This window comes from Echiichthys vipera (genome assembly GCF_963691815.1).
Source record: "Echiichthys vipera genome assembly, chromosome: 17".
In the NCBI taxonomy this organism is placed as follows: Eukaryota; Metazoa; Chordata; class Actinopteri; order Perciformes; family Trachinidae; genus Echiichthys; species Echiichthys vipera.
The window spans coordinates 19,829,873-19,854,654 of record NC_139842.1 but is presented as its reverse complement, the minus strand read 5'-3'; the positions used below and the strand labels follow the sequence as shown (position 1 = coordinate 19,854,654).

The following is a 24,782-nucleotide window of genomic DNA, read 5'->3' as shown; positions in this document are numbered from 1 at the left end:
ACCCTGCTGCTGCTGTGTCACATGTTCTGTAAGTGAGCTTGAGATTGGTAATAGAAAAATGTTGTGTTTTATGTCTCAGACTTTTCTTTAAGATAATTACAAGCAGAGGAACCACCCCTCATCTCGAGGGAATCCCCGGTACACGTAAACAAAATGACGTACTAAGATGCCTTCCTCCTGATACCGTACTGTGCCCCCTTTTCTGCCCTCTTTACCCCCTGTGTGCCCCTCAAACAGGATGAGGTAAGGCCTGCTGGTCCAGACAGGTTTCTCTGACTGCCTCGGACCTGGTTCATGCTGTGAGGGCGGAGCGAGCAAACTAGGGCTGGGATATCCCTGCCTCAAGGTGTCCCTGACCGATAGGGCTGTTTGTCTGTCACACAGGCCTTATCTCCCCCACCACCCCCCTCTGATTGTGGGGTACAGCGCTCCGTAGGTTCTACGTAGTTTCATATGGGTGTTTCCCCTCCTCTCGTCCTCTCTCTGTACTCTTCTTTGTCGTTTGTCCTGGCTCACTTTATCACCGGGCTCGTCTAGGCTGACAGAACAGAGATCGTCCTGTTTCCAGGTGGGATTACCTGTACGCAGGTAAGGGTGTGGCCTCCTCCGGACAGGGGTCAGACACACTTTATGTCACTACTGGAGGGTTAGAGGGGTAGCGGTCAAACAGGAAAGATACCTGAATGTAGCCTGATAGGAGAGGAGCATTTTCTAACCTTTCTAACCTCTAACCTTGTCTTTGCTATGCTTGTAAGAAGGGTGGGAGTTCAGCTCAAGGTCTTTTCTCAAACTTTAATTATTTTGTAAGAAAAGAATATTAATCTTCGTAAAACAAAGATGTGTGTTGTATACGTTTTCTGTAAACACGATTCAAGCATTTCTAACTGATTTGAGGTCAAATGTGATTATCTTCTTCATATCGCCGTAACTCTTAGAAATATAATGCACGGTTGTTTTGCTTTGTGCTCAAATATCTACTGTAAAATAAAGCATATTCTCAGAGTGAAGAATTGTACTAATGTCTTGGTAATGTGCAGCAGGATGGCTGATGGGTCTTTTTCAAGCATTATCAATAATTCCTTATCAATTATGTGCATGTGTAGTCACTTGATGTCTCTCTTACGTCTGCTAAGAAATATGTTCAATTGCAGTTATGCAAAAAGGCCAGGCTTGTTCCATTGTTTGGGAAACTGAAATGCTAACAAAACAGCAATGTTACATAATGAGAAATTGTGAATTTTGTGTGTGTCACAGTTTTTTAAATGTCTTGCTACAATACTAACTGCATTTAAGTTTTTTTCCCTGTACTGTTACTGAAGAGTTGTCCGGTGGAAGAAGGGTGTAACCCAAAGATAAGACTGTGTGCTTCTTCTATTCAAACTATAACGAAGTTCACGTTCTCAACGGCTGGTTAGACTATCTGTCCTCAGTTGGGCTCTGCAGGCAGACTCAGAGCAGCTGTGTGCTGGTAGATGTCGGTATCCTCATCAAAGATGGCCTTATTGGTCTCTGTAGCAGCTGAGAAACCTGTTCCTTTATGGTGTAAACACCCCGCCAAGTCCTTTTGCTATGATTCTTACAAGAATACGATATATATTTATCCTAGATTCTGTGCTTTGGAGGCTGTCGATGCACCTGTTTGCATTAAAAGTATGTCGAAACCCTCAACTAACAAATCACCAGCAAAAACAAGTTTGATACAAATGGTTCCTATTGAGTCCATTGAGTTAGTGGTTGTTTCCAATTGTGTTGTATCCCCCATGATTGTGTGTTCAATTATTCTTTTTCTCTTAGGGAATGCGTAAAAGTGCCTGAAAGTGCAGCATCTGAAAAACCCCGATGGAAAACCGTTTCAGTTTTGAGGTTAGTCTTGTTTCCTCGTGTAACATTAAGGTTCAGTACACATCATCATTACAGTTGTGACATCTCACAGAGGAAAGGGATCTTGGAAAATCAGCCAGGATGGAGACTGTGGAGTTGGCATTTCATATTTCCCATTCATCGGTCATATTCAACTCTTCAACTTTCCTCTTGTCTAGGTCAGTGACATGTCCTCTGAAGACAACGAGTCAGCCTTCCCCTCTCCAGTGAGACTGTGAGTCCTTTCTCTTGTCCCGGCCTCTATGTTTATCTGCACGTGTACGCTGCAGTTCTGCGCCCTGTTTCTGATCATATTTGGGGCGATTTTGCTTCCATAACATGTCTTCTTTCAAACTACTGGGGGAAAAAAAACAGATTTTGCTTTGCTTTCCAGAAAGTGGTTGAAGGAATAGTTCACCCCTAAAATGATAAAAGGAGTGGTGTCTTGAAATCTTGAAGGCTTTTTTTGTGTCATGCCTCTGTAGTGAGTGTAGACTTCAAAACCTGCACTTAAGTGATAGGGGACCACATTTAAAAGCACCAAACTATTTCAAAACATCCGCCTACAAACTCTCACACAACTGGAGCAGTATAATCCAAGTCTCGTTTATCTAGTCGTATGCTCAGTACTTGAAACACATGCTAAAACATTTTTATTTAACACACTTGTGTCACGCTTGCACAGGCAGACTCTTCCATGTGTGAGACTGTTAAGTGTATTAAAGGAAAGGTTTTAGCGTGTGTTTCAAGTACAGGGCATAAGACTGGATAAGTGAGACTTTGATTATACTGCACAAGTCGTCTGAGAGTTTGTGGACAGATTTTTGATGTTGTCATGCGGTTGTTAAACACGCCCTCCATCTTAATCATCTTCAATGCTTCATGTCCGTTTTATGATTCACCATGAAGGCCTGCAACCGAAACAACATTTCCTTCAAGAATTCAAGCCAACTGGAGGTGATTCATTGATATAGAAATGATCACTCTGGGGTGACGTATTCCTTCAATAACCTCCAAATTGGTGTGAAAATAGCATTAGGGAACATATCTTTGTATTTATTTGTATTTATTTGTTCCTTTCATGAAAATGCCTATTCATTACATTGTACACACAATGATAAATTCAATCACAAATACAATACATTTAAACATTTACATGAATGGAAAGGAGCAGATAAGAAAAATACAGTTCTTATATTTGTCTGCAACTTTTCAACAGAACACAAACATGTGATGACCTCCCCTGATTTCCCCGACCCTCACACAGTTATCACCAAATTAAATACTAAACATATCTGAGATAAGAATCAAAGGGAGGAGCACTTCTCTTATACAGCTTGTGGTAAATATGCCTGAGAGTCTACACTCAGAGCACAGAACCCATAACTCCTGCAGTCGATGATAAACATCATTTTGTTGAGCAATCTTGCCCTCTTGTGGGAAAGGACAGAATAGCACTAATTAAAGAATTTTACAGCTATGGAAATAAACTGAGACCTTTACTTTGACTGTCTTTCAGTGATTTTCTATCTGTAATTTCAGGCTTCAAAGTGCATTTACCTTACAGACAGTTACGGGAGTTTATTTTCCCAAAAACATTAGCCCAAATATCCTCCGGATTTGAATTACTTCACAGGTGAGATATTAGGACTCCTGCTCATCTGTAGTCTGCATTGACGTCTGTGTTTCTCCACACCACCAGGAGCAGCATCTATGACGTGGAGGGGAGGAGGCAGGAAGACGAAGAGGAGGAGGAGGAGGATCCACCTGTGGAAGCCATCGTCATCCCGGGCTATTCAGAGGGTAGGTTCTTCTCACAGGACAGGCAGCTGTTGGCGACTTGATTTACTTTGTTTTTTTTTTGACATTCACCATCAAACAGAATCCTACACATGAGCCAAATATCGCATGCATACAACAAATGTCCCATTTTAAGATTTGCTACATAGAAATAAGTAACTATACAAACAGTAAAACACATGGACACATAGGGAGTGATCTTTTCTTTAACATATAATCATAGATCTGCAAAAATGAAGTCGGGACTATGGGGCGTTTTCTCCATTTTGTAAATGCCCGTGCATGCCTTTTTACCCGCACCAGCAATATATTTAATATATATTTGTCTCTTTTCGGCTATCCTTGAGGTATGAGTCCAAAAAATATAGTTTTACTTTCTACGAATAAAATCTAAAGAAATATCTTCTATGGCATTATCTATCCTTCTCCCAAATCCTTTGACAACAGGGCAATCCCAGAAAACATGTTAATGAGTGCATTTAAATATCTACAGGTTCTCCAGCACGACTTGACTTTTTTAATCTGACAGCTTTAGACACAGTATTCCATCCCCTTCATACACAGTGAAAAGCACATATCTCCAGATGTGTTGATTCCTTCTTAAGCTAAATAAAGTCTTTAGATCGAGGTTGATCTTCGAGAATATGATGCATTGCTGTAGATTAAATTACACCAAAGTATATAAAGGAGTTAAAATGAGCACAACCGTAAACATTTGCAGTAGGAAAATGCACATTAATGCACTAGCAATATTCATCCAGAATCATAATATAAATACAATAAATAAATATAATATAATACACGTCCAGCTGGGAGGAGGCCTCGGGGAAGACCCAGGACTAGGTGGAGAGATTATATCTCCACACTGGCCTGGGAACGCCTCGGGATCCCCCAGTTAGAGCTGGTTAATGTGGCCCGGGAAAGGGAAGTTTGGGGTTCCCTGCTAAAGCTGCTGCCCCCGCTACCCGACCCCGGATAAGAGGCTGAAGATGACTGACTGACAGGGAACATTTTACTGCACAATGAATACTTCTGCTTTTGATACTTTAAGTCCATTTTGCGAATTTTATACTTTACCTTAAGTAAATGATCTGAATACTTCTTCCACAAACTGTTTTCTGCCTCTTTACTTCAGCTTATCTCAACATGAACACCAATGCCACCACACGCGGGGATGCTCAAGTTAGTCAACATTCTTCACACATTCAGATATGAACATTCATTATTGTAAACCAAGCGTTGATGTGTTTATCAAATAACCACTCTGCATTACCACAGGCCTATGTGGAGCTGAATGAGCTCCAGGGCAACACCTGGCAGGAGACCAGCCGCTGGGTGGGCTACGAGGAGAACTTTAACCCCGCCACTGGAAACTGGGGTGCTTCTCATGTCTCCCACCTCACCTTCAAGAGCCTGATCCAGCTCCGCAAGACCATGAGCACAGGTGACTTTGGGACCTTGGATGAAACAGAAATCTGTGTATATGTTGGATCAAATTTTAGTTTCATGAATATGATGAGTAAAAGGCAACTCACCTGACCTCAGGTGCTGTCATCTTCGACCTGGATGCCAGCAGTCTGTCTGCCGTGGCTGAGAAAGTGGCTGACGAGCTGCTGAACAAAGGAGAGATTCGCGCCAGTGATCGGGACTCCCTGCTGAGAGCTCTCCTCATGAGGCGCAGGTAAACCACTTGACTTCACTATTTCTAGCCATAAAAATGTTTGCAGCATGCACTTTATTCTTATTTCATCTGTGCTTCCAGTCAGTCTGGGGGACCTGTGATTACACCCTCTGGAGACATTGAGATGCAGACCTTTTCTGTAACCAAGAAGGTACACATTTTATTTTGTTTAATCCACCTTTATCATTCTTTTGTGCGATCATCAACATCATATTGATATATTAATATCACATTAATCTTGCAGAGAGACACCTCTGACAACATGGAGGCGTCCATTGTCCTCTCAGGTTTGTTCATGACAAAGTTATGTGTCTCCATGTGTGGTTCTGGAGCAGATGTGGCTAACAGAGGGTGTTTTTTTTCCGGCAGGTGTCCTGGACATCCTGCAGAAACCAGTGGTGGCTTTTGTGAGGTTGAGGGACTCTGTGGTGATGAACTCCTCCCTGGAGTCTCCTGTCCCCGTTCGCTTCGTCTTCGTGCTGGTGGGCCCCAGCCAGAGCGAGATAGACTACAGCGAAAGTGGCCGCGCAATGGGTGCTCTGATGGCCGACTGGGTGAGAGAGAAGAGAGAGAGATCTCACACTGATGAAAAGAAGCCTGCTCTGTTTGGTAGCAGATGAATAAAAGCTCTCTGCTCTCACAGGTGTTCTGCTTAGAGGCCTTCTTGGCCCAGACTGACAAAGATGTGACCAATGCCATCGCCGACTTCATGGACTGCAGCATTGTGATCCCTCCCACTGAGATCCAGGATAAGGCCATGCTCGAGCCAATCATCCATTTCCAGAAGAAGGTGCTGCGTGACAGACTCCGTCCCCTCGACACCCGTCTTGCCTTTGGGGACAGGGTCAAAGGTCAGTATGTTTCCCTAAACGTAAAACTATTCCTTAAATGACAAAATGTTCTGCACATTTTTGGTTTCACTGTTGTTTTAAAACATTAGTCACCTTTATTCCTTAAAGGTCCCAGTCTGTAAAAAGTGAGTTGTCTTTTCTTGATTATAAAGCAGGTTGAGGTGCTGAAAGTATCAAAACACTCAATCCACAGAGAAATGCACACAGCCCGTATTCAGAAACTGCCTTTAAACGAGCCGCCAGGACTTCCTGTACTGTTGTGATGTAACAGCTACCGTATTCTCCAGTATACAAGAAAGTGTTTTTTTCTTCGATATCCATCTAAAAAGGGAGGTTTTCATATAATCTTGGTCGTCTTATATTTGGGACAAACGGTATACTATACATAGGTAGAAAGAGCCACTACAGTGCTGTTATAGTCCCCAACTTTTTCGGGGTGGGGGTCTTGAAGAGAATAAATACAGGTATATTCAGACAGTATGAGAAAAAAATGCATTTTTTGAACATTAAGAAACTCAGAATACAAGTAGGAACCTGAAAATTAGAAGAAAATGGGACCTTGAAACATGACACATGAGGGTGCTGTTTTTTCCCCCAGTAGATGCTTAAATAAATAGGTTTTATGGGAAATGTGATCAAAATCTTCATATAGCACCTTTAACTTGTATTAATGCCAGTTTAATTAATTTGCCCAGTTGAGAAACCTCCAGAGCAGCCCCGAGAGGACCCTCTGGTGCGTACCGGCTATCCTTTTGGTGGGATGGTGAAGGACCTGAGGCGCCGTTTCCGTCACTACGCCAGCGACTACACAGACGCTCTGAACCCTCAGGTCCTCGCTGCCGTCATCTTCATCTACTTTGCTGCCCTGTCCCCGGCCATCACTTTTGGAGGGCTTCTGGGTAAAAGAGAGATTTCTGAGGCTCGGTTAATTTGCAGGAGTTTGTCGTCCTTTAAATATTATTAACAATTCTCTCTGCTGTTGTCGGATTGTAGCTGACAAAACAGAGAGGATGATGGGTGTGTCCGAGCTAATGATCTCCACCAGCATCCAGGGGGTCATCTTCTGCCTCATCTCCGCCCAGCCCGTCCTCGTCATCGGCTTCTCTGGACCACTGCTGGTGTTTGAGGAAGCTTTTTACGCCGTACGTACGAGTTCAAATGTTGAAAACTCCTAATGTAAATCTTTTAATTTGCTATTTTGTTCCTTCATTGGCATCTGTTTTCCCTTCTTCATCCATAATAGTTCTGCAAGTCCCAGGGAATCGAGTACATCGTGGGCCGTATCTGGGTGGGGATGTGGCTGATCGTGATCGTGGTCATCATCGTGGCCGTGGAAGGCAGCTTCCTGGTCAGATTCATCTCCCGCTTCACTCAGGAAATCTTCTCCATCCTCATCTCGCTCATCTTCATCTACGAGACCTTCAATAAGCTCATGAAGGTTTCCCCATTGCCATCATCATCATCTTCATCCATTTCACATCATAGACATAATGACCCCGCAGTTGCCTCATGTGTTATTTTGCTTCCTCATCCCCTGTTGCTCAGATCTTTAAAGCCCACCCTTTGATTCTGAACTACGCCCATCTGAACGACACAATGGACAACCCCTTCCACCCAGTTGTCATAGAGCACAAAGAGGTCCATGATGACGGCAACGTAACCGTAATCGAGAAGGAGATTGAAAGGCCCTACCCCAACACTGCCCTGCTGTCTATGTGCCTGATGTTTGGTTGCTTCTCCATTGCGTTCTTCCTTCGCCATTTCAAGAATGGTCATTACTTTCCCGGCCCAGTAAGATCAACTTTCTCCGTGTAGAGATTGTGTGTGTTGTTGAGGAGGCTTCGTGTGATTTTTGAACATGTTTATCCTGGTGTCTCACTAGATCCGTCGTTTGATTGGAGATTTCGGTGTCCCCATTGCTATTTTCTTCATGATTGCTGTGGATATCTGCATTGAGGATGCTTACACTCAGGTCAGTTCATTCATCTCATTAATTCATCTTCAACCGCTTGTCCCTGTCGGGGTTGCGGGGGGCTGGAGCCGATCCCAGCTGACATCGGGCGTGAGGCGGGGTACACCCCGGACAGGACTCCAGTCTATCACAGGGCACATAGGGACGAACAGAGACAGACAACCATTCACACCTACGGGCGATTTTTAGAGTCATCAATTAACCTAACACCTGCATGGACAGGTGGACTGTGGGAGGAAACCGTAGAACCCGGAGAAAACCCACGCAGACACGGGGAGAACATGCAAACTCCACACAGAAGGGCCCCAGCCGGGATTCGAACCAGCAAGCCTCACGCTGTGAGGCGACAGTGCTGACCACTCAGTGTTGAATTTAAATGAAGTTCTAACAATACTTGTATTTTCCTAAAGAAAAGAACTCTTAAGCCTCGCATCGTGTGCATTGAAGGAATACTTTACCTTCAAAGTGAGCATCTGTTTATCAATTACTCACTAAGTGGTGCCTTGAATTAGTGATGGACCGATTATCAAAACCTTCTGCAGATACAAGCCTTCAACCAGCTAAACTAGCTTACAGGGCTTTGAAAAACTATTGTATAGGCATCCCAAGCCCCTACTCCTACTGGCAACAAGTAAAACATTTATCAGATTTGTCATTTGGGATGGTTGTGTGGCAGTAAGCGAGTGCAGGCATCGGACATTGAACGCATATCCATCGACTACTACCTTGAATTGGAAGAAAACGTATTGTTACATTCCTCCACGGTAAACGGAGTATCAAAAAATGGAGAAAAGTCTTAATGAATTGAAATATTACAGCGTCTTACTTTAACCACAGTAAAGTTATATGAAAACATCCGTTTACAGGTGGGGTAAGTATTGATATACATATGGTCATTTTTACAGGTGAAGTATTTATCTAAATGTTTTATAGCTGAAGTGTAATACAGTGTAGGCAAATGTCAAGAATGGTAATTTCCACCTCGTCCTGGTCGGTCTTTTTTTTTTCAAAAGATTGATTCGGTTTTTGCGTCCGATGAATTTTTATTTTAACAGGCAGCCTTTTTAATTTAGATATTTGTATTATGTTGTTATGTTTTTAGATGTTATGTGCCAGTGTAGACGTAACGTTTTTGTTTGTGCATTATCCTATGAATGTCCAGTAAGACAAGCAGTAAAGAATCTGTTAAGGCGATAAACTACTTGGTGAGTTTTGGGAAAGATTGAGGTTTGTGTGTAAATATGAGCGTTACTTATAAGACTCATAAGTACACAAGTCAGCACTGACTTTTGCTTTTACATGGGAATTATGCAGTGATTTCCTGGGTGAAGGTCCTGCGTTTGTTTGACCCATCCATCTGACTTCCTCTTTAAAGGCAGCCCTGTATGTCCAGGCTCACGTTACATGGGTTATATAAAAATGTGATAGTGCAGCCTGTATAATCAAGGACACACTGGTAAATAGAAAGACTCTGACCTTTAGTTGGAGGCTGTCATGAAGCCAGGCAACCTACCTTTCTCATCTACATTCCTGTGACAGTACTAATCATGACGTATACTCTGATTGATTGGCATACATGTCTAAAAATCTATATAAAACCACTTCCTGTACATAAAAAGTGAGTTTATGTTACAGTTCTCTTAATGCTTTCTCTCTAAAATATGACTAATTTAAAAATATGTTTATCTTACATCAGTTCAGAATTATCTAAAGTATTTATGCAGAAGAAAATGTCTATGTTTATTTGTTTGTTTATATTTTTACGGTGCTAAATCATCCCATTGAAAGGAGCCAGTTGAGGTGGTACGGGCATCTAGTAAGGATGCCCCCTGGGCACCTCCCTAGGGAGGTGTTCCAGGCACGTCCAGCTGGGAGGAGGCTTCGGGGAAGACCCAGGACCAGGTGGAGAGATTAGATCTCCACACTGGCCTGGGAACGCCTCGGGATCCCCCAGTTAGAGCTGGTTAATGTGGCCCGGGAAAGGGAAGTTTGGGGTCCCCTGCTAAAGCTGCTGCCCCGCGACCCGACCCCTGATAAGAGGCTGAAGATGAGATGAGATAAATCATCCCTTTCCTCCTTATAGAAACTGGTGGTGCCAAAAGGCATTGAGGTGACGAACCCCAGAGTCAGAGGCTGGTTCATCAACCCCATGGGAGAGAAAAAGCCGTTCCCTATCTGGATGATGGGCGCCTGCTGTGTACCAGCACTGCTCGTCTTCATCCTCATCTTCCTGGAGTCCCAGATTACAACGTGAGTGAATATTAAATAACCGCCTTCCAGCCCGCAATAGTACCTGGCGTGAAGTGAATGAACTCTGTTGTTGTCTGATCGCCAGATTGATTGTGAGCAAACCCGAAAGGAAGATGGTGAAAGGATCCGGGTTTCACTGGGATCTGCTTATCCTGGTCACCATGGGGGGGATCTCCTCTATTTTCGGGGTGCCCTGGCTGAGCGCGGCCACCGTGCGATCCGTTACCCACGCCAATGCTCTCACTGTCATGTCCAAGGGCCCGAAACCAGAGATTGAGAAGGTGATCGAGCAGAGGATCAGTGGCATCCTCGTGGCCATCATGGTTGGTAGGTGCTGCCATCTACAGTGCTGACGCAAACACAGCAGGCTCGGAATAAATAACCATTTTCCTTTTATAATATTCACTTTCTGTGGTTTTCCAGGTGTGTCTATTTTCATGGAACCCATCCTAAAGATGATCCCTATGACGGCTTTGTTCGGTATCTTCCTCTACATGGGTATCACCTCTCTGAGTGGAATCCAGATGTGGGACCGGATGCTTCTGCTGATTACACCAAAGAAATACCATCCTGCCGACGCCTACGCCACCAGGGTACACAGCCTCCTCATACACACTTCAGAACTTGATAGATGCACGCTGTATTTCTTTAAAGCCATAATACTTAATCATGTTTCCAATCTTTTGTATGTGTCGATGGATGGAATATGAGACGATGTGGGGCATTTTTACATGTCCGTGAATGGGCATAGACATGTAAAGGTTCCCCCACCCCTCTTACATAGGAGCAAAACACCCAGACTGATGAGTTTACGACTTTTTTTGGTCATTTTGCATTTATTTGGGGTCGTCTCACATTTTTGTGGTTGTTTTGAGTCTCCTTTGAGTTGATTTGTGTCTCTTTGTGGTTGTTTTGAGTCCCTTTGGAGTTGATTTGTGACTCTTCGTGGTTGTTTTGAGTCCCTTTGGAGTTGATTTGTGTCTCTTTGTGGTTGTTTTAAGTCCCTTTGGAGTTGATTTGTGTCTCTTTGTGGTTGTTTTGAGTCCCTTTGGAGTTCATTTGTGTCTTTTTGTGTATCCTTTTGGTCATTATGCATCCGTCTGTGGTCTTCTCACATCTTTGTGGTTGTCTTATGGTTGTATTGAGTCCCTTTGTTGTTGTTTTGTGTCTCTTTGTGGGTTTTTTTGTGTCTTTTGTAGTTGTTTTGCATGTCTGGCGTCATCTCATATCTTTGTGGTTGTTTTGTGTCTCTTTGTGTTTTTTTTGTGTGTCTCTGTAGTTGTTTTGCATATGTCTGGAGTCGTCTCATATCTGTGTGGTTGTTTTGAGTCTCTTTGTGGTCGTTTTCTGTCTCTTTGTGGTCATTTTGCATCTGTTTGGGGTTATCTCGTCTTTGCGGTTGTGTTGAGTGCCTTTATGGTCATCTTCTGACTCTGCGGTCCTTTTGTGACTTTGTGGTTGTTCTGAGCTTCTTTGTGGTCATTTTGCATCTGTTGGTGGTCGTTTTGAGGCTCCTTGTGGTCATTTTGTGTTTCTTTGTGGTTGTTTTGACTCCCTTTATGGTTGTTGTGTGTATCTTGGTGGTCCTTTTGCATCACTTTGTGGTCATTCTAAGCTTCTTGGTGGTCGTTTCATGTCTTTTGGTGGTTGTTTTATGTCTCTTTGGTAATTTTGTGTCTCTTTGTGGACATTTCACATCTATTTGTTGTTATTTTGAGTCTCTGGGCTGCCTGACCCCATATATGTGGGGCCTATGAAAATTTCCCTGTAAATGATCCTAGCATAAAGGAGTTTTTTGTACATGTTGGTCTTTGGCTCCTTCTTCCCCTGCTAACACTCTCATGTGATATCACTTGTGCAGGTGGCAACAATGAAGATGCATCTCTTCACTCTGGTCCAGCTTGTGTGCCTGGCTGTCCTGTGGGTGGTGAAGATGAGTCCCTTCTCTCTGGCGCTGCCTTTTGTTCTCATCCTCACCATCCCTCTGCGCATGTTCCTGACCGGCACGCTCTTCTCTACCATGGAGATGAAATGCGTAAGTATCTCTCTCTGTATAATCCGCTACAATCTCAGGCACACATTATCGTGTTGCTTGATATGCAGGTTTCTCTGTTGTAACTGGATGTGGTTGTGTTGCAGCTGGACGCAGATGATGCTAAAGTGACATTTGAGGAGGAACCCGGGTGTCCTCTACCATAAACAACACCATATAATGAATCTTTCATTCATAAACTACCAGTAATTATGTGACAATTTAACATCATACAGTTTCAAACTTTTCTAGTTTTTATTATTATTTATATTTAAAGGAAATTACCTCTCATTTCTACAATTCACACATTAAACGTATTATCTTTTGATCCAGGAAAAACATATTTCTTTAAATGAGAAGTAATTTCACATAAACTGTGACATAAATCTATTTATATGTTTTTTTCTCTTAGTGCGTAATTACGCTATAGGCTAGCTTTTAAATTTTATACTTAAGTTAAGATAATATGATCTAGATCAGCTCTTTACGTGCACACAAATGATGCATTTTTATGGGATTGTCACAACAGAATTTGCCCCATACAATAGCCTTTGTTTATTCTCAAAAAATGGTGTTAAATTGTACTTGAGTTTTCCTAATCTCATATATTTGATGTGTATAGAAATATGTGTAATGCACATATATCTGGTTTTAAAGGTGTGTAATTGCTTTAGTGAATATTAAATGGGATTAAGAGTATAGATAGTGGATGATGAGATATAATAGTTTGAGCTGATAGCTGTACTGATGATATTTACTCAGGGGAAACGTATTTGTAAATGTGTCTTATCCCTGTCCATGCGTTTGTGTGCTTGATTGATACACTGTACATGCTTGATTGAATTGGATGACATTATTAAAGATAGAAACTTAACATAAAGTGCCTGTTTTCATTAATGCATTAGAAAATACAATTCTATCGTAAGATCAAGAGATGGGAGAGGGGTGTTGACTTGAAGCTGGACGCCTGCCACTCAGCTGCGTGCTGCCTTCAATGTCATCAAGTAAACTCCGATTTCTCAAGAGTTGGAAAACGTAAATACTAAATAATAAAAGCTTTGTTACAAGAGAACAAAATTAATCGGCTGCAGCTGTCAAAATGTTCTCAGATGTACATTTTTTCAAGAAAGTAATTCAGATGCATTTAAAAAAAACAGAATGAGGAGAATCAATCATATAACATCCTTCAGATACCAATAATACATCAACATGTGGTATATGTATGCAGAGCCCAAGTGTTAATAAATAAATGATCAATTCAATGATCATAACATAACTGCAATTAACTAAAATTGTGAAATATTTCAATACTTTTTCTAACTTTGCTCGTTTTATTTGCTTTCATTCATGTCCAGGTACCTTATTGCAGATCAGCTTTATTTGATTTGAGCAGTTCTATTCATCACCTATTATTATCTTATTTCATAAAGCTACTTTCGTCAAAAAGTCAGGGTCAGAGTCAAATATGTGACCGACTGAAAAATAACAGAATTCAAGAGATTCAAGAAGCTTTATTTATCCCGAGGGAAATTATTGTGCAACAGTTTCAATACAAAAATGGGAAAGGATCAGAGTAACAATAAGCTCACATAAAATAAATCAAACAATTAACTAAATGTGACGGAGTGCAACAGATATTGTGGTTAAATAATAAAAAAAATAATAGCAAAAAAGGTTGTAATGAAATAAAATCCAAGATACACTCCATTACATCCAGGCTTCAGGAGTGCAAATGTTTTATTTGAGTGCAAATGTTTAAATTAATCTTGAAAATTCAATTGTTATTGTATTCTAATTGTTTGTTTCTTTTTTGGTCTTTGATTAATGTGTCCTTGTGGACATTGTGTTGAAACTTCATGTGCTGTCATTCTTGGCCAGCTCTCCCTTGCAAAAGAAATCTTGGACCTCAGTGGGACAAACCCGGTTAAATAAAGGTTATATATATATATATATATATATATATATATATATATATATATATATATATATATATATATATAAATAAAGGGCGCAATAACCTATTGTGTGTCAAACATAATGGCATCCCAATGTATGATCATGTTGATGCATTATGTTTTTGAACACTGACCATGTTTGTGGGTGCTGTTGTGCGATGATAGCCACATTTCCGACAGCCAGGGAATGCAGCACATTTAACAAGGCCGAGTGCCTGAAAGTCATTTGTTTCCGCTGAATGGGACCGAGAGGATTGGACGGCCCGGGGTTCCGCCCACAAACACAAGGTGGAGTTGAAAATAAAACAACATGCGGGGCCAAAATAAAGCTGTCAAACAGCCTCTTACTATATATCTATAAGAGGGAATCGAGCAATATGAAAATGCATTGCAGGCTGCTTTAAAGACATTTTTAGATAGTTGACTTAGAAGTGGAAATCTAAAATAACTTTTCGAAAAACATATATTCTATAATAGTATAATAAGTTATGTTGGATGATTAAAGCACTTAAATGAGATAATCATTGGGAGTTACTTTCATTAAACTTTCCTGATAAAAATATCCGGTGGTGCAAACTTTCCGCTGGAGATCAGACATGGTCGGCCTACGGGAGCACGAAAAATATTCGCTCGGTTGGGTTCAGAAACAACCGTGCGAGGTCGGGGGGGAAAAATGGATGTCTCCGCGTAGTGGATGAAGAGAGAGAGAGAGGAGCTGTTGCTGCTGCGCGCTGAGTGGAGGGAGACGGCGAGTGAGATGGAGGCGGGGGGGAAGGACCATCTCTGCGGGGACTGGAGCCCAGGACCGACGGCGCAGTGCTGGCTATCGTTCAACCCTCCCCTTCTTCTTCCTCCACAACGACGCCGAGAGACAGGTAAGCCAACGGAACAGCCGCCTCGGTTTTCATAATATACGGTGGAAACTACGCGGTACACAACCCGCAGTAAGCGTTTGAAAATGCGGCATTCAATCTCCCTTTTAATGTTTGTTTACTAATAAAAGCGGCTCGGTCGGTAGCTCTCTTTGTAGTAGCGAGATAAACCAACCGCCGTGGAAGGGTACAGACGAGGTCCGCCATAGCCGAATTTCTTGTCCTCTACAGCGGGGAAGAAACTGCAATAAACCCGGAGGTAAATGTGGCATTTACTCAAAAATACCCTAAGTGGTTGTTTTATACTTATTCGCCGTGATCGAAACTCGTCTGTTTGTGCGGTAACCGGTGGTATTTATTTGCGTGGGGAAAATAAGCGGTGGTTTCCGCACCGAGACCTCCATGCGGCTGTTGGCGGAACAGCCAGCCGCCTCTCTCGGTTAGCCATCAGGGATCTCGGTTTAATATCTCACCGTGCAGAGACTCGCCCTCTCTCACCCCCTCTCTCTCTCACTAGACGAGCCCAGAAACACCACCACCCGACGACCGAGCTCGGAGAGAACCCGCCTTCTTGCTCTCGCTTCTTTTTGGACCGAGAGAAAGGGCAGTCAGCACCGCCTTTGGCTTTAGTTTTTAAGCTCCCTGTTTTCTGTGTTTTGCAGTGCGCCATTTGGACCTTGTCACGGTAGGTTTTTCCTTGTAGAGCTGAAGCATGGCGGACACCGGAGCTTGTTTGTCGCGCCAGTGAAGCTACTCAGCCTCGGACGCTTTAACCATGCCTCCCTTCGAGCTTTTTTTTATCTCGCTATTGATGTAACCGTTGAACCGCGTCATGTTGTAGCCGCTAAAACGCTTTTCTAAAACTGAGCTCGAGACTCAAACGTTTGACCGTTAAAAATATTTTCCATTTTCCTCTTTCTTCCTCCGCAAGTCCTTCCAACCCACCACCGTGACATTTATCACGGCCGTTTGTGTTCATTTATTTTGAGGTATTTTAAAATAAAACACGGTTAAGTGTATCAATCAACATTTGACGCTAAATATAATTACAACCGTTTTTAGCCAAATTTGTTATAAAAATGCGAAGTTCGGGGTCTTCCCCCTCAGGAAACAGGATGCTCATTAACGTGAAATGCAGTCAAACTTAACGGTTTGTATCTCTTTTTTAAATGTATGGATGTAAATATTTTAATCAAAAAGTCGGAATTTCAACTTCATTTGGCATACAAAGTTGCCCTTGGCCGCAATGCCTCAGCTACCATTCCCCCCATCATCCATATGTTGTAATTTTAATGCAATTTTAAGAAATGTTTGACGTTAAAACGGCTCCAGATGTACCCTCCATCAGCGCTTTAGTTTCATTAACCGTGATATCGATGTTATTTTGATGTAGTTCGGTCACACCGTGAACGCAACACAGTGAGCTGGAGGCCATCAAGGACATGATGAACAACGAGCAGCCGCCATCATGGAAGCACAGCTCGGATACGCCTCGCTGAAGAATGCATTGGGTTTTTGCTCTAAAATGTCACTATTAAACGCCAGAAACCTTGAATATCACTGTCTGTAAACACTCTTGAAACCCTTTTATTAACTATAAAGCGAATATTATACTGATTTCCTCGCTCCCCGTCTTGAATTTAAGAGAAGATGATAGGGTCTGGATGGCAGAGCGAGATCCGCGTCCATCGGTGATGAGGCGCCTCTACCGCGAGTGGCGCATTTGGCTGCAGTACTTCCACAGCCACCATTCCCCCACTCGTCGGAGACCGAAAGCAGATCCCCCTTGTCCGTAGTCAGCTGGTCGCCTACAGCTGCCTGTCCGTCCATTAGCTTCCTCCTTCCGTGGATCCTCCCCGACAGAAAATCCACCATTACCGAGCAGAGCAGCCGGAGAAAATGGTCGCTCCCGTGTGTTCACGATACTTTAGTTCTGGACTCAAAGGACAGTACTAATACGTTTAACATCCCTTTGCTCGACGGCAGAGTCCTGTTGTTGTGCTAGTTGGAGCCCTCCGCAGTGTTATTTGAGATTTGAAGCCGTCACAAGCAATAGCCTATGTCTCACCATGTAGCGTAAACGTTTAAGGGGCGGTGTAATGAACATAAACCATTATGTCGAGGCAAATTTAAATTCCACCACCACCACTTGGAAAAACATTATTTGTTTTTACTTTTATATAGAATATAATGACTTTAATGATCCCAGACTGGGAAATTATTTTGTAACAGCAGTAGTAGTGGGTCAGCAAATAAACACTTTGTACATAACATAAATAGAATCCAATATACTACATTAAAGTCAATGTGTTTCTTTTTTTTCTTCCCTTTTGTAGATTCAAGACAGTTTATCTACAAATGAATGGGGAAATGGAGGCAACCACCCAAGACAAAGGTGGGATATTAACATGTATGGAAATCTTTTATTGTTCATAACATAATATCATATATAACATCACCACAGCGACCATACATCTGCTATTAAAACTATGTCTATTAAGCTTCTAATAGTACATTTTATTAATGTACTTTACAGGGCATTGTAGCCGTTACAGTGGTGACACATTTTGATGATAAAACCCATTATTAAAGACAATTACATACTTAGGATTTATTTATTTTCTCGGGAAAGACTGTCTTCAGACATACAAAAGGGCATCATTGCAAGTTTTGTAACATAGCAGCAGGTGTATCATTTTCTGGTGGTTTTTGTGTTATCACAGTGTGGGCACAGGATGACCTCTTAAAACTTCTGGAGGCAATGAAAATGGCTCTGCCTCAGAAAGACCTGACTAAATACAAAACATCTGAGTCCCACCTGGACTGGCAGAAGGTGGCCTTCAATTCCTTCACAGCAGAGATGTGTAAGCAGAAGTGGCAGGAGGTCTCTAAAGAGGTGAGCCAGTTTAAATTTGTATCGTAGTACTTGGATTAGGAATCCTTCATATTTGTTAGTTAAATGTCAGTTATTGTGTCTTGAGTTTATTGCTTTTTTTGTCTGCCTCCACCACAGATTCGTAAATTCAGGACTCTAACAGAACTGATATTTGATGCCGCAGACTATATCAAGAACCCTTACAAGGGCAAAAAGATAAAGGTGAGTTAAAACACACATTTCCCTCCATTAATAAGCAAGTAGCAGTAATGAATACAACTCATAACACCTTTTATTTTTCCCTCATGCAATATAAACAGAAACACCCAGATTTCCCGAAGAAGCCCTTGACTCCATACTTCCGCTTCTTCATGGAAAAGAGGGCAAAATACGCAAAGTTGCACCCTGAAATGAGCAACCTCGACCTAACGAAAATTCTGTCCAAGAAGTACAGGGAGCTGCCCGACAAGAAAAAGGTCAGTTAAATGGATCTGAGGTGCAGCTAAAAGGAAATCTGATTCGGTTTCCAAACGTTTCTAACATATTTTTTTTTTGCTTTTCCTGGCTTCAGAAAAAGTATGTCGAGGACTTCTTAAGAGACAAAGAAACATTTGTGCACAGCATGATGAAGTTCAGGTAAGATTATTTATAATTACATCTTATTATTAGCACTGTGGATTTGAGGTCTGTGCCTGCAGGATGCTTATTGTACTTAACTGTTGTGTAAATGAAGAGAACAACACCCGGACCTTGTGGAGAGCATGGCTAAGAAAGGTTCGAATGCACCAGAGAAGCCCAAGACACCCCAACAGCTGTGGTACAACCATGAAAAGAAGGCCGTCCTCAAGACTCGCCCGGATGTAAGTTAAGGCGTTTACAGCACAACCGTATGATGTGACGTGTGTGATGCAATGTTTTAACTTTCTTTGTTTGACGTCAGGCAACCACCAAAGACATTAAGGACAGTCTTGGTAAACAGTGGACGCAGCTGTCTGACAAGAAGCGACTCAAATGGATCGCCAAGTCCCTGGAGCAGCAGAAACTGTACGAGGTAAGACAACAGTGGTATAAACGGACTGTTGTGGTAGAATCGCCCCAAGTCTAGACATCAAGCGAAGTTTTCATTTGACACTAGACGCTGTTGATGAATTATCTCTGACAAAGGTTAACAGAAGAGAGAGAGAATGAAAATAACGTTTCAAAGCTCTTTACACATCAGAAAAAAATAAAATAAAAGAGCAATGAGAGATCATAAAAAGTAAAGATAATATGATACAAGTTTAATAAGAAGAATACTACAATATGATTAATACTGTATGTAGTAAAGAAGCAGAGTTCTATTGGTCATCATCCTCGCATTTATGGGCCTATTGTTGGAAAAACAATAGATCAAGTGCAAGTAAAAAATGTGTCTGACATGCTTGTTATGAAGAGCAATGACGACAGACAGTCCATCTTCCTTCAGTGTTAACTGTGTATGCGATATTCCAGGAGACCATGCGGGAGTACATCCAGCAGCACCCGGAGTTAAACATGACCCAAGGGGATATCAGCAAGTCCACCCTGACCAAGGCCGAGAGACACCTGAAAGACAAATCCGACGGCCGACCTGACAAACCTCCTCCGTGAGTCACGGCTGCAAACACACTGTCGACGCACCTGCGTGGTGCGGGTTGTCAGCCACTGCCCCCTGTGTGTTGAATTATTTGAATATACTGTGTATGTGCTTTCAGAAATGGTTACTCGATGTTCTGTGCGGAGCTGATGTCGAGCATGAAGGATGTACCCAGTACAGAGCGTATGGTGATGTGTAGCCAGCGGTGGAAGCTGCTGAAACAGAATGAGAAGGACGCCTACCAGAAACGCTGTGAACAGGTGAGTCCAGAATCCGATCCCATTAAAAAAATATTTAAAATAATAAAAGTAGTACTTCAAAGCTATGCCTAAAATGTCATATTTGGGTTTTTTTTTCCAGAGGAAGAAGGATTTTGAAATTGAGATGAACAGGTTTCTCAGTGTAAGTCAGCATTTTTGGTTTCTGCTTGAAACATGTGTTTTTGTCGCAGACATCGATGTTCTCATTTGTGTGCTATATTTTCTTTGTCCTGATTAGTATTTTCTCTGCTGTATGGATCTGTAGTCTATTTCAGAGGAGGAGCAGCACCGGGTTTTATCTGAGGATAAAATGGGTTTTAAGAAGGGTGGAGCCAACAGTCCTGCCGCCAAAAAGAAGGCCTCTAAAGCAAAGGTAACTCCAAGTATACACTCTTCACATTTGCTCAGATTCAGATTTCCAGTGCAAGATATCATTTTTACTTTTGTTTACCACTTTGATCACCACCATATGATTTTTCAAGTACAGCATGTTAAGCTCAAGTCCCAGTCCCTGCAGATAAATAGGGAAAAGTCAAATTAACTTTTAAGTTCTTTAAGTCATTCATATATAATAAAAAGGCCCTGGTACACACCCTTGAGGGACGCCACAACGATTTTAGTCACATTTACATCCATTATATGTCCTTCCAGTGAGGTATCAATGTATCCATTGAATGGCAACGTTGCTAACCATAACCCATAACCCTGTAACTTGCAGGTCAACCCAGAGAAACCCAAAAGGCCCATTTCAGCCATGTTCATCTTCTCTGAGGAGAAACGTCCGAAACTGCAGCAGGAGCGGCCAGATCTTTCTGACAGCGAGCTCACAAGACTCCTGGCCCGCATGTGGAACGAGCTGCCAGATAAGAAGAAGGTAATGTAATATTATACTGTATACTAATAGTATAGCCTAATTGAAGTCAGGCCAAAAGAGTGGACCACAGCAGGCAAATCATACCAATTTTGTAATTTTCAAGTAAATGTTGTAATGATCTTGTTGTCTTGGACGTTTAGGAGAAGTATAAACGCCTAGAGACGGTCCTGAAGGCAGAGTCAGAGAAGAAGGAGAAGGAGGATCGTAGTCGTCTGCCAGACCCGCCCAAGACTGCACAGGACATCTGGCAGCAGAGTGTCATAGGAGACTACCTGGCCAGATTTAAGGTGTGCATCAGTCCTCGTCTTAAGAATACAAACCAGTAGTTGTAATTTAGCCGATTTATGTTAAATAAACATGTTCTTGGAGGCAGTTTTCTTAACAAAATAGTGTTTAATTCTACTGCATTTATTGTGAACCCGTGTTTTGCAGAGTGACCGGCCAAAAGCACAGAAAGCGATGGAAGCAACCTGGAGCACCATGGAGAAAAAGGAGAAAATTATGTGGATCAAAAAGGCAGCAGAGGACCAGAAAAGATATGAGGTTAGTGTCAATTCACTGACGATGTCCAGTAGAGCTCCACAGCATCTGTCTGCAGTACCAGTGAGAACTGACACTTGACTTCACTCTCCTCCACAGAGAGACCTGTGTGAGATGCGCTCACCTGCTGCTGCCGCCATTGCCTCAGGGAAGAAGATGAAGTTTGAGGGTGAACCCAAGAAACCACCGTCGTAAGTCGCTCACATCACCTGGTCTGCGCTGCCTGTTGTGTGTGTGTGTATCCTGTTAAAACCTTCAAGTTTTGATTTGATGCCTTCTTTTGACTGTCTAGAAACGGATATCAGAAGTTCTCTCAGGAGATGCTGTCCAACGGAGAGCTGAATCACCTCCCGATGAAAGAGCGGATGACTGAGATTGGCAGTCGCTGGCAGAGGTTAGCACTGAAGGAGAAGGACCGCTACAAGAAGATCGCCGAGGAGAAACAGAGGCAGTACAAAGTCGTACTGGAACAGTGGCTCGCTGTAAGGAGAGCTTGTTTGAGGAAATTTATCGCGATGTGTTGGGCGCTTCACTTATCTAACGTCCTCTTTCATTCGTCCACAGAGCTTGTCTTCACAAGAGAGAAACACTTACAAAGAATATAATTCACAAGTAAGTTTCACTGGTTCATAGTAGGCACTGTGCTGTCACAAACTGAATTAGAAGTTTTTTCCTGCAGCCCTGTAATGCTTTACGCTTCCCAATATCTTACGTTGGCATGTTTTTTGACGTTTCAGAAAAGGAGAACTACCGCAAAACCAGGAGGCCCCAAGGCAAAGGCCAAGAAATCTGTAAGTGCAGAATCTCTCCATCTTCTTGTTCTTCTTCTTCTTGTCTCATAAATCAGCTGACGTGATAACACTGCAAAAACTGTCTTCCCACAGGACACGGAGGAAGAGGAGGAGGAGGATGATGATGATGAAGATGAGCGGGAGAAGGCTTCCTCTGAGGCGGACTCATCCAGTGAGGAGGACGACGATGACGATGAGGAGGATGTGAGTTGCGACAGAGTTCCAAGCAAAAAACAATGTGAAAATGTCTGTTGTAAATAGATTCATATCATTTTAGTATACACCTCCCATAATTATTATTAGTGGTCATCATCTATTATCAACATAGTTGTTTATGTTAGGGCGCACTCACACTGTCGTTCCGCACCGCGCCCCGGGCTTTAGGGTACTTGTCGCCCCCTCCCTCTCCCCCCGCGCCCCAGGCCCGTTTGTACTCACACTACCTGGGCCTCGCGCAAATGCTTCTTGCTGTCCATACGTCATCACGCCGTAACACGTCACACACATTGATTGACATCGCGATGCGTCGCTATGTTTAGAAATCTTTCCATAGACCTCAGAGTTTTTGTGCGTCTTGTCCGATTGTTTTTGAATATTTTCATCCGACCAAATCTGCAGTAAACACTCCACCTCTGCATCACACCAACGTGAACCTTTCACCGCCATTGTTGTTGTTGTTAAATGTCCGCGCATGGTATGTCCTTCTATTTTCTATGTCCGAACAGGTGCACAAATGACGTCAGAACCGCCGTAGGCATCATGCTCGTGCTCGTACACGTGCGCGCGCTCATGCTTGTACATGTGCAAACACGCTCTACAAAAGCCCACCTCTCTCAGGACGCACTAGGCTTTAGCTGAAAAACCGGTTTTGGCACGGTGCGGAAGGACAGTTGAGTGCGCCCTTACTGTGGTTGCTGGGCATCTCTGGGTTTCCCTACTCAATATGGGCCATGTCCTGTAGTAACTTGTTACATATAAATATAAATAAAAATAGATAAATAAAATAGAATTTTAAACCTGTGGCCGAACTGCGTTACGGCAATATTTACGCTCCGATCATTGCACGTTATGTACTGAAGTTATTTGTCAGGTATTGAATTCACACAGGAGTAAACACAAAGTCTTCACCATGTGGTTGTTTGATATAGTCTCTTTATGAAACGACTGATCTCAGGATAGAAGATAATGACACACACAGACGATAACCAGAAGTGGGACTTGTTTGTGCTAAATATGGATTTTTTTGTTGTTGTTTGTTTAAAGAAGGAGGGTGATGAAGACGATGACGAAGAAGATGATGACGAGGATGAAGACGAGGCGGAGGATAAGGAGAACAAGTCGGAGGACAGCAGCAGCGAATCAAATTCACAGGGGTCCTCGGACTCTGATTCGGACTGAAACGGGCCGGCGTCTCCATGAGACGGAACTGAGCAGCGCTGAGCTGAGCCAAGAGTCAAGGGAGCTCTGCCCCTGTGCCAACCCTGCTCTCCTCCCACCACCAGAGGGAGCCCCTGCATGGCCTCATCCACTTCACACTCACCCACTTCATGTTGCTGCGTTCGAGGGGGGGTCGACTCACGGAGGGACCCCCGCCCTCATGTCCAAAATCAGTTTCATTCCCTCCCCGATGTGTTTGTCATCTCATAGCACAGGCCGCTGACGTTATGCCAAAAACAGCATCCCACTGGTTTGGTGATGTCAAGAACATTTCCGCCGCTGGTTTCAACCCTGACATCCAGGTTTCAATGGTTTAAGGTTAGAGTTTTAATGTGGAAGTTTCATAACCTTCCAGTGTTTTATTTTTTATTATTCTGGTAATTAGTTGAAGACAGGCGGCGTGAGTTGTGAACAGGCTTCATAGAGCCAAAGAACATAGTACGGTGGATCACTTTAGGGAGCGAGAGGGGGTGAGGAGAGGGGGGGGGGGGTGTGTGCAGGGTACTGAAAAATTGCACTCTTTCAGAATGTTTCCTTTTTATTGTTTTGTTTTTTGTTTTTTTTGCCCAGAACGTCGTTGCGTTGTTCTAAATTCTCAATTTTTATGTAGATTTTATCATTTGGTTCTTAAAGAGGTGGTGTTTTTTCAGGAAAAAGAAATTCAAGCCATTATGAATGTCTTTTTGTTGCTGGAAAGTTTCTGTTTACTCAACCCCATGTTCTCTTTTAACAGATACCAGTGCCTGTATAAAGTATTCACCCCCTCTTTGGACTTTTTTTGTTCATGTTTTATTGTTTTAAGACATTGAAACCAAAGTGGATGCTTTGATGCTCATTGACTCTTATACTGCAACATTGATGTGAAACTGGCTTTCGAACTCAGAGGAAAGGTGACCACAGCAGCTGCCATATCAGGTGTTTAAACAGATATTGATCTTCTCTAACAGACAGGAACACGCTCAGTGTATTTCCTGTAATGCCACAAGAAAAACAAATGTATGAGACAGATGTATCTAAATCAAGTACTAGTTCAAAGAAGCAAGCAAAACCATTTATTTATACTTAATACTCTTTGGCAGACGTAAGTCTATGTGGATCTGTCTTCTCACACGTGGAC

The 24,782-nt window shown here is 42.6% G+C and overlaps 2 protein-coding genes across 7 annotated transcripts; both read left to right on the top strand.

Moving 5' to 3' along the window:
• The first annotated feature begins 488 nt into the window (after positions 1–488).
• Positions 489–13,128, top strand: slc4a1a (solute carrier family 4 member 1a (Diego blood group)). The gene is made up of 21 exons (XM_083930519.1): positions 489–588; positions 1,795–1,863; positions 2,040–2,095; positions 3,563–3,663; positions 4,796–4,842; positions 4,939–5,104; positions 5,206–5,341; positions 5,423–5,492; positions 5,586–5,628; positions 5,711–5,895; positions 5,985–6,192; positions 6,888–7,091; positions 7,186–7,334; positions 7,436–7,630; positions 7,738–7,983; positions 8,075–8,164; positions 10,248–10,414; positions 10,500–10,741; positions 10,838–11,007; positions 12,276–12,449; positions 12,554–13,128. Exons 2-21 carry the CDS (start codon positions 1,840–1,842, stop codon positions 12,611–12,613), a joined length of 2,733 nt encoding a protein of 910 aa, XP_083786645.1. The 5' UTR covers positions 489–588; positions 1,795–1,839; the 3' UTR covers positions 12,614–13,128.
• A 2,047-nt stretch (positions 13,129–15,175) lies between these two features.
• On the top strand, positions 15,176–24,122 carry ubtf (upstream binding transcription factor). Of its 6 annotated transcripts, none has more exons than XM_083931716.1 (21): positions 15,176–15,276; positions 17,610–17,668; positions 17,997–18,169; positions 18,287–18,370; positions 18,469–18,624; positions 18,720–18,784; positions 18,882–19,008; positions 19,089–19,199; positions 19,640–19,773; positions 19,882–20,023; positions 20,124–20,165; positions 20,289–20,396; positions 20,742–20,897; positions 21,038–21,184; positions 21,330–21,440; positions 21,537–21,628; positions 21,730–21,919; positions 22,002–22,049; positions 22,175–22,228; positions 22,322–22,432; positions 23,492–24,122. In XM_083931716.1, exons 2-21 carry the CDS (start codon positions 17,632–17,634, stop codon positions 23,624–23,626), a joined length of 2,223 nt encoding a protein of 740 aa, XP_083787842.1. In that variant the 5' UTR covers positions 15,176–15,276; positions 17,610–17,631; the 3' UTR covers positions 23,627–24,122. The 6 variants fall into 6 exon arrangements, with proteins under 6 accessions (XP_083787842.1, XP_083787841.1, XP_083787844.1 ...); XM_083931715.1 differs by having other exon boundaries at positions 17,610–17,683; XM_083931718.1 differs by lacking the exon at positions 15,176–15,276 and adding an exon at positions 15,327–15,345.
• Positions 24,123–24,782: the final 660 nt, after the last annotated feature.